The sequence below is a fragment of the Sus scrofa genome, chromosome 15 (assembly GCF_054392235.1).
Source record: "Sus scrofa isolate SSC_HxYL_T2T_F1_AM1 chromosome 15, Sscrofa_HxYL_maternal_Yorkshire_Landrace_v2.0, whole genome shotgun sequence".
In the NCBI taxonomy this organism is placed as follows: domain Eukaryota; kingdom Metazoa; phylum Chordata; class Mammalia; order Artiodactyla; family Suidae; genus Sus; species Sus scrofa.
In genome coordinates this window covers 139,759,588-139,769,957 of record NC_139397.1, presented here as the reverse complement: position 1 = coordinate 139,769,957, position 10,370 = coordinate 139,759,588, and the positions used below count along the sequence as shown (strand labels likewise).

General features: G+C 38.4%; 1 protein-coding gene across 2 annotated transcripts; it reads left to right on the top strand.

The window, feature by feature from the left end:
• Window positions 1-451: 451 nt before the first annotated feature.
• SCG2 (secretogranin II) lies at window positions 452-5,985 on the top strand. 2 transcript variants are annotated; one of them, NM_001012299.2, is given in 2 exon segments: window positions 452-549; window positions 3,690-5,985. In NM_001012299.2, a coding segment is annotated over 1 exon segment (1,851 nt). In that variant the 5' UTR covers window positions 452-549; window positions 3,690-3,703; the 3' UTR covers window positions 5,555-5,985.
• Window positions 5,986-10,370: the final 4,385 nt, after the last annotated feature.

The following is a 10,370-nucleotide window of genomic DNA, read 5'->3' as shown; positions in this document are numbered from 1 at the left end:
TCCTCTTGGGGCATACTGAGGAGTGGTAATGTAATTTCTTTGTGGCCAATGAAGGAAAAAAATTGTCCTTGTCTGTAAAACTTTCTTGTAACATCGACGACGACAACAGCAATAACAGCAGGAAACGCTATCACAAGATATTAGAACGTAGATGAGATTATATTGTAATTAGCCATGTCTATCTGACAGATTTCTTTCTTTCTAAGGGAAATTGTGCAGAACATTTTATTTCAAGCCTCAAAGATTTTGATAAAAGAAAAAAAGGAAACTGCAATTTTTGCCACAAAAAGACAGGTGGCGTAAGCATGCAACTTTTTTTTTTTTTTTTTTTTAAATACAAAGTGATTATTTTCTCTGGGGTTCTTTGAAAAAGCTCGCCTGTGCTCCGGTTTGTGGCTGAGCCCGGTGACGTCAGTGTGGCAGTGCGGAGTCAGGCGCGGCGGCTCCCTATAAGCCGAGGAGCTGTCCGGGTGCTGAAACGGTCCGAGCAGCTCACGCCGCGGACCGAGGGGAACATGCTGTGGACCTTCTCTGCCATATAAGAAAGAGGTAAGACTGCTTTTCCCTTTGATTTACTGGAAAGTTCTAAATTGCGTGTTCTCTCCTTGATGCCTAGCTAAGAAGAAAAAGACCATTAGGCAAGCTTATATCTATAGAATTACTGGACAGCAACCTGCTGCTCATCGGCCAATGTAAGGACACTATACAGGTATATATACAAATATATATATATTGAATCTATGATTTATGTGATTTGCTGCTGGGTGTTGACTAGCTATAATGTTATTTAAATAATCATATATAAGAAGCATGAAAAAGTTAAGGATTTTTGTTTACATTATTAATGTAAATTAACCAAGACTAATATTATGTTTCTTTCCTTAATTTATTGTTTCTTTCCCTAAGAACCAGATACAAGGCCAGGGATATAATTTATATGCTTAATATTCCAAACAGCAGGTTTTGTAATGACTCAAAAGCTGTTAAGCATGCCAGCTATAGAGGCAACCAATTTTGGAATTAGTTTTTTTCTTTGACATTTACCTTGCTAGAGCTTAAATTTAACTAACGATATAAAATTATATTCTCAGTTGGTATACTCTGAAAGGGCTTATGTTTTTATTTCCTAATTTTATTCATAGGAAAGTAATATTAGAATGAGCTTCTTCATCTATTCAGGGTGAAATACTATTTTGGGTTATGATTGCATATGATCATGAATTACAGAGGATCATAAGTTGCAATACATGAGGAAAACTATTATTATTATTAGTATGCTTTGATTTAAAGAGGTTGTACAATATTTTCCTAATTATTTTGAATGGATGAGTGTTTCTTTTTTCTGTTTTCTCACTAGCTGAATTTTTCAAGTTTGATATATCTAGCTGCATTTGTCAATGCTGTAGTCTAATTTCAATAGAAAAGATATTTTAACTTACGAGATTTTAGTTAAAACCCTATAAAGGATATTAGAGCTGTTGAAACCACCTTCACTACTTAGAAGAGTTGCTCCCTGGAAAAGAAATCCCTTGAGTCTTACTCAAAGGCAATAACTATGTCATCCAAACTGAACCTGAATAAATGACCAAATGATAGCTCTTGCTAGGCTGTGGTTTAAATAACTGCATTAAGTATTCTGCCCCAACTCCATAACAAAGCCCATCTTTTTATGATTTTTATAGACCAGCACATAACCCATGTGCTAAGAACACCTCAGGAAATGGTTTCAAAGAAAATAAGTTCACTAAGGTTCCTAAAATTACTAGTTCAAATACCAGTGTTGAAAACTGATTGCTAAATCTAAATTAATCCTAAAATAATATAAAGAATACATAGTGTACTTTTATTTAAATCTAAGAATTTATGAATACAGTTTCCTCTAGAAAACATAGATTCATAGTAAATAGTTTAGAAATTTTCTTTGAAAAGCCTGTAAATATTTTCCTTTGAGTAAATTATGTAGTAAAGTTAACAGGGATCTTTTAAAGAAATACGTGTATCTTAATAATTAATTTTAATAATATTCTAATAAATAAATGTGATAGAATGTGCTAAAAAATTTCTATAAGTACAATCATTCTTAGGTTCTAAAATCTCAAAACATTACTTAAATACCAATATGATCTAGTAAACAATATTTTATACAATTGATGTCTAAGCTAACAGATAATTGTACCCACATAACTTAGCCTATATATCACAAAACATGATTCAGATTAAATAGCAAGAAAAAAATTACAAAATTCCTTTACATTTATTTTATTTGTAACAAAATTGCAAGAACTAAAATAGGTTTTTAATGTTGGCAATGCCAAATGTAAATCATGTAAAAACTACTTCTTTTGCTAATTCACATGTGATTCTAGCAGGCTTTGGAGAAAAAAAATGAATGAAAAATTTTAAGTAGGAAGAATTCAACACATCATCTGTATTTATCTAAATTGGGAGTTACACAGTAGTTATTTAAAAATTTTCTAACAGTATGAGTCATTTAAGATTTCATAGGTCCACACCAAAATAGACACAGACATAAATCAAGCTGAATCTGAGCACTCACAAGTTCAGAAATAGACTAGTTAAGAAACTTATGTTCTCTCTGTAGCATCTGTTATTATTTACTACACACTCTTGAAGGCTGATGAAAAATAAAGCCATGATTACATTTTATAAGAGTCACAATTAAATTATTAGAAGAAATATGGAGCACTGCTATCTTAAAACAGCTTATATTTTAATATGTTTCTATTGAAATAAACTTCATTGCATAGCATAGATTTATTTTTTGTAACTCTGGTTATTGTTCTTGTGTATTTTAACAGTGTGTCATTACATGTCAGTCAAAATGTGTGATGATAAAATGCCAGACTTCTAAATTAAATATTTTGGAATTCAACGGGTAAATAAATACTGCCTTGAAAAATATTAAAAAAAATAAAAACTTTATTGGCTTTGCCTACTAGCTGGGACCTAAGAAGATCTATTCTGGAGGTCATTAATGTATAAACCTTCCAAAATTAATAGTGGAATTTTGTGTCAGAGTAAGACCAAGTTATTTTTGAAAATGTATGAGAATGGGCCTTACCCACAAGATAATTCAGTGTGATTAACATTGGCATGTATGTCACTTCATCATATACAATCATGTCACTGATGCTGTGTTTCTACAACAAAATTAGATGGATAATTCAGGAACTAAGTCACATGTTTTTTGATAAGGAGATAACTGTGTGTATGTGTCTGTGGCTGTATGTGTGTACATGCATTTTTAAATTAAGCCAGCTATTTTTTTTTTTTTTTGCCAGTGATTTCAATAGGGATGCTATACAAGATAGCTAATAAGGAAAGTCTTTAGTAAACAGAAACACTACATACTAGAAAACAAACTACATGTTTTGTAAATTAAAAAAACAAAATTTGAGAAACCTCATATCAGTGTTTTTGTTACTATTTTAACCAAGGAGAATTCCATATAAATTCGATACAACTAGATAAGAGTTTTGCTAAATATTCCTGTGGTTAGCTTGTGAGAATTGCGTAGGAAATATTTACAGATTTTGAAAAGAGTCACCCTAAATTAATGTGGAATAATCTTTGCTATATTTTTCTCCCTCAATGGCCAATTACTTCTTTTGCTAAAGGGTCTCCTAGTCTGTTTCATTCATGTTAACTCATGTTTTCTATGCTTTAAGGAAATATTTCAAACATGGCAGAAGCTAAGACTCACTGGCTTGGAGCATCCCTGTCTCTCATCCTTTTAATTTTCCTCCTTGCTACGGCTGAAGCAGCTTCATTTCAGAGAAACCAGCTGCTTCAGAAGGAACCAGATCTCAGATTAGAAAATGTCCAAAGGTTTGCCAGTCCTGAAATGATCAGGGCTTTGGAGTATATAGAAAAGCTTCGGCAACAAGCTCACAAAGAAGAAAGCAGTCCAGATTACAATCCCTACCAAGGTGTCTCTGTTCCCCTTCAGCAAAAAGAAAATAGTGACTTGCCAGAAAGTTCAAGAGATTCCCTGAGTGAAGATGAGTGGATGAAGATAATACTTGAAGCTTTGAGACAGGCTGAAAATGAGCCCCAGTCTTCGCTGAAAGAAAACAAGCCCTATACTTTGAATTCAGAAAAGAACTTTCCAATGGACATGCCTGATGATTATGAGACTCAGCAGTGGCCAGAAAGGAAGCTCAAGCACATGCGTTTCCCTCCTATGTATGAAGAGAATTCCAGAGACAACCCCTTTAAACGCACAAATGAAATCGTGGAGGAACAGTATACTCCTCAAAGTCTTGCTACATTGGAATCTGTCTTCCAAGAGCTGGGGAAACTGACAGGACCCAACAACCAGAAGCGTGAGAGGGTTGATGAGGAGCAAAAACTTTACACAGATGATGAAGATGATATCTACAAGGCCAATAACATTGCCTATGAAGATGTGGTTGGGGGAGAAGATTGGAACCCAGTAGAGGAAAAAATAGAGAGTCAAACCCAGGAAGAGGTAAGAGACAGCAAGGAGAATATAGAAAAAAATGAACAAATCAATGATGAAATGAAGCGTTCAGGGCAGATGGGTCTCCAGGATGAAGATCTCCGAAAAGAGGGTAAAGACCAACTTTCAGAGGATGTCTCCAAAGTAATTGCCTATCTGAAAAGGTTGGTGAATGCTGTGGGAAGTGGGAAGTCGCAGAATGGGCAGAATGGGGAAAGAGCAAACAGGCTTTTTGAGAAACCACTTGATTCTCAATCTATTTATCAGCTGATTGAACTCTCAAGGAATTTACAGATACCCCCTGAAGACTTAATTGACATGCTCAAAACTGGAGAGAAGCCAAATGCATCAGTGGAACCAGAGCAGGAGCTTGAAATTCCTGTTGACCTAGATGACATCTCAGAGGTTGACTTAGACCATCCAGATCTGTTCCAAAATAAGATGCTCTCCAAGAATGGCTATTCCAAAACACCTGGCCGTGCTGTGTCAGAGGCCCTACCAGATGGACTCAGTGTTGAGGACATTTTAAATCTTTTAGGGATGGAGAATGCAGCAAACCAAAAGCCTCCATATTTTCCCAATCAGTATAACCGAGAGAAGATTCTGCCGAGACTCCCCTATGGTCCGGGAAGAGCTAAAGCAAATCAACTTCCCAAAGCTGTTTGGATGCCAGATGTTGAAAACCGGCAAATGGCCTATGACAACCTGAATGATAAGGATCAAGAATTAGGAGAGTACTTGGCCAGGATGCTAGTTAAGTACCCTGAGATCATGAATTCAAACCAGGTGAAGCGAGTTCCCAGTCAAGGCTCATCTGAAGATGACCTACAGGAAGAGAACCAAATCGAGCAGGCCATCAAAGAGCGTCTGAATCAACACAGCTCTCAGGATACTGACAAACTGGCCTTGGTAAGCAAAAGGCTCCCTGTGGCGACCCCGAAGAGTGATGATGCCCCAAACAGACAGTACTTGGATGAAGATCTGTTAATGAAAGTGCTGGAATACCTCAACCAAGAAAAGGCAGAAAAGGGAAGGGAGCATATTGCTAAGAGAGCAATGGAAAATATGTAAGCAGCTTTCATTAATTGCCCTACTTTCCATCCGCCCACCCCAAGCAAACCCCAACATTTCTCTTTAGTGTGTTGACTTCTATCTTGTTAACACTGTAATACCCTTAAATGATGTACAGGCAGATGATTCCATTTCCCTGGAGCTTCTGCTTCACTTACTCTGAGCTGTTCTCTTGTGTATGGATATGTGTAAATGTTATGACTTCTGAATAAAAATACTAATCATATCCCTTATTCAAGAAAGATATTGATGATAGTGTTTAATAGCGTATCTAATGGCTGTGGCATTGTTGATGCTCACATATGGTAAAGAGTGTCCTATAATTCTCTTGAAAGTTTTTAATATTTATTGAATTATTTTGTTACTGTCTGTAGTGTTTTGTGGAGTACTGGAGCAAAAAATAAAGCATTATAAATATATAGTTTTACTTATAAGGCCTTTTCTATTGTGTGTTTTATTGTTGGTTAATAAATATTGTTTCTGGACAATGGCGGGTTATTCATTCTGGAAAACCAGAGACAAGGACTATGGAGTAAGCAGTATGGCGCTAAAAGAGAAAATTATTACCTATTACAGTCAGTCCAGGTAAGAAATAATGAATTTTAAACATATGATCATACTGTATGTTTGCAGAATGCAATATCCTCTAACAACCCACTACTTAATGGTTACCTATCACCTTTCTCTTATTTGTAATTAAGGAATAAGAGTTTGGTATCCTATTTACACATTTGACCCTTTATTTTTATAAATAAAAACATTTGTCTCCCATACCCAGCACTGAAAAAGAAGAGATGTGTATGGGGCTGTCAGAAATGACTGTAGGCTTGGAAGCAAACTACTTATTCTCAAGTCACCCTGGTCTCCAGAAAAACAAGGCTGCTACTCTTTTGTATGGTTTGGGAGGGGCCAAAGGACCCCAAACTGACTGCTAGGTTAGTGACTGGGTCAGGCACAGTGGGAATACACAAGCTGCTCTCTTGTCCATGTGCTAGAGATAGTCCTGAGTGGGCTAGGCAGTGCCTAATTGTTAGTGTGTGCATCATTTCAGTGGTAGATGATATCAGTGCCCTGACACATTAACAGGGAATCAACAACAATGGCAGCCATAAAATATACAGAGCAGCAAAACAACAGTTTTCGTGAAAAACCAAGGGCATGAATCATAGTTACTATTTATTGAATGTTTATTGTGCACCAGGCACTCGACTCAATACTTTATCTCATTTGGTCTGTCCTATACCACTGTCAAGGTCTCTTATTATTCCCCTTTTACATCAGAAAAAGTTAAAACTCAGAAAGTTTAAATAACTTCCTACAAGTCACCCAGTGTTATGACTTAATAAAGTTGTGTTCCTAAACACGTCACTGCACTGCCTCTCTGAGGGGTGCCCTTTGACTGAGGGATGGGACATTGATGTTAGGGTGATGAGAGACTTATGTCATCTTAGTATGGATCATTTCCAAGGGAGGGCACCTGTGTGTGTGTGTGTGTGTGTGTGTGTGTGTGTGTGTTGGTGAGGGGTGGTGGGGGGAGAGGGAGAAGGAGGAGAGAGGGAGAGGGAGAGGTGGGGAGAAGAGGTGATGGTCAAAAGGCAAAAAGAGGTCCCTATATACCTTGGGGAAAACATCAAATATGGATTTTCCCTACAATATAATTTTGCCCAGACTCTTTTCTGTCCATTTATCACATAATTTCATGGAATTCTAGAGTTTACAAGTGGAAGAGATCTTAGAGGTAAATTATTTCCACAGTGTTTCTAATAAGTGGCTTTTACTAAAATACCTCCTGGGGTGGCACTATGAACTGAAGCTTATGGGGAGATTCAGGATATCAGTGCAGCTTTAAATATAAATCTATGTACCTATTTATATGCCATGCTTTGCAGATGTCCACATACACGTCTGCCCATTATATATTCTCTTAAATTTTCTGTTTCATGCAGCAGTTACTCCCAATATTCCAAATCAACCACGTGACTATTTCCATGCTAATCCTAAGCAGAAATGAGGCTTGATACATATCTCCACCCAAGAGAAACTTGCCCTCATTGTGATGCGTGAACATTATAGTGGGAAGTTAGAAAATGAAAGCAAGTTAACGGACACGACACAGCTGATGAGTCCCCAGGCTGGGATTTACACACAGATCAGCGGGATGCCAACCCTTGCACTCATTCTGCTACACTGCTGCTTGTTCTCAAAGTCTCAGTTACACTTGAATTTCCCTGATTGTCTAACAGTGGCATTTTCTGGCATCGAGATTGGCAGTTGAGGAGCTATTTTAATTTGAGATATATATTCTCTGCCTGACTTCTCTCAGGCAGCAGTCAGCAAGCATCTTTGCCTTTTTGCAGTATCACCGTATCCCCAGCAATTGAGTCATCAGATTTATTTATTTCTGATTCAAAGATATTTTTGCATAAGTGTTTTAGTACGTTGCTCACTAGCAGAAGAAATTAAGCTCTGCGTACAATTGAAGAATGTGGATGACAAACTAGTTAGGATTAAGGCAACACTATCCTTTTCCCTGCCCAGAAGCTTCCTTGAGCAGAAGTCGGAGTGGATCGAGCCCTCCTTGCGGGCGCCCCCTGCAGGCCACCTCTGGAAGGAGAAAGAACCTACCTCTGTGCTCAGACTGCGCCTCTTTGTAAGAGTCCATGCCTCTACCACGGGTCAGATTGTCTGGCACTCTGTATGCTTTGGGCAAGACCACCACCTATTACCCCTTCCCTCCCCTCTACCCTCACAGGCTTCCCACCCTACCCATTTTGGGGACAATAAGGACTAAGCCGATGGTGCCCTTTTTAATAAGACTTCCAAGTCATACCTCATTTCCCACACTCACCACTGCCCCCAACTTTGTGTATGACCTTTTGGAACCCAATTGCTACTCCTTCCCATATCCTATAGCTTTTTCATTATGTTCTTTTTTTTTTTTTTTTTTTAATGGTAGCACCTGCATCATATGGAAGTTCCCAGGCTAGAGGTTGAATCAGAGCTGCAGCTGCAGGCCTATGTGACAGCCACAGCCACAGCAACACTGGATCAGAGCCGCATTTGTGATCTATGCCACAGTCTGTGGCAACACCTGATCTTTAACCTACTGAGCCAGACCAGGGATCGAACCTGCATCCTCATGGAGACTACGCTGAGTTCTTAACCTCTGACCACAACGGGAATTCCCAGTTGTGTTCTCTAATACTCAGGGTTAGTCATCAGCAAAATCCCTTGCACCCTCAACATCTTCTATAAATATTCTTTCTACCTTCTTTCTCCGAGGAAAGCCTACCTCTCCTCTGAGGTTGTTTCTTCAGAGGAAAATCTCTTCGTTGCCCCTCTTTGCTGCTTATAGTATACCTTTTATCCTCTATAAAAACACTCAACTTTGACTCCCACGCCATCACTTATTACCTACCCGTTACCCCCCAATATTTCAGGTCACCTACCCTCACTCATTAAACATAGTAGCTCCTGCTCACTGGCGCTTTTTCTAGCACTGCTCCTGTGTTAATACTTGTTGGTTTCAACGTTCGTACAGATGATCTTTCCAATATTTTCCAGGCTCCATCTTCCATCAGCTATTCACTTGCATGGTTATGCCATTGATCTTTTCCTAATAATTGGAAGCTATCCTAAATCTGAATTCCAAACATTTCACTCCAACAACCACCTTCTACATTTCTGCTGTACTCTCTCTAGTGCCTTAATTCCAATAATCGCTTACACATAACAAAAATGCAATCTATGGGTCCTACCATCTTTCCCCTCTCCCTTATCCCCTTTATTCTTCACTGCCCACGTTGTCAAGCTTAAATTTCATGGCTCATTGTTACAATCATTCCCTTGCAAACATCCTTAACTTCCGTCAGCCTCTCATGTTTCATCGTAATTTCTTTGCTAAACAAGAATTCTAGTCAAGCCCACTCCTGCACCCACTCTTACCTTCTCTCTTACAACGGAATGTAACAGGAGAGGACACATAACCACACTGAGAGATTTCACTTTAAATCCACACCCCCTGACCTCAAGTGGCCCATAATGCTGTCCTAGAATCCTAATATTCTCTTAACCATTAAGAGCTCTCTCCTTAGGCGATAATATCATACTTTCTCCTCTACAAATATCCAATCCTACTTTCACAATCCACACTCTCTGGTGATTATCTTGCTTTCTATTTCAATGAGAAAAAGTGAAGCAACCTGAGAAGTCTACAAACTCCTGTCTCTACTTTTACCTACCCACCTGCCTCTACGGCAATACATTCTCTGCTTTCTTGTTCTTGTGAGTAACTGGTCTGTGCTTCTGTTTTTATTAACACCTCAACTTGCGCAATCAATCCTGCGCTCTTGCTTACTCGAAAATCTCGCTTCACTGATTCTCCTCCTCTTTGTGCTTCAACGCCTCTCTCTCTACAGGATCATTCCCATCAGTGTACACGCGGATTGTTATTTCTTTCAACCACAAAACTAACAAAACAAGCAAACAAAAACCTCTCCTAATTCCATTTTGCCTTACACCTGCTGCCCATCTCTCTTCTTCCCTATGCAGAGTTGTGTGTACTTATCCAAATTTCCCCTGCACCTTCTAAAAACATTTTCAGTCAGGCTTTTGCCCCTGCTTCTCCACAGAAATGGCTCTTGTTGAGGTCAGCAACGACCTCCATACTGCCAAATCTGATGATCAGTTCTGAGCCCTTATTTTATCTGATTTAGCCGTATTTGACAATGTGACCACATTTTAACCTTTAAATACCTTCTTTGTTTGGAGTCTAGACCTTCACACTTGTCTGGCTGTCCCTCTCCTTCACGGACTA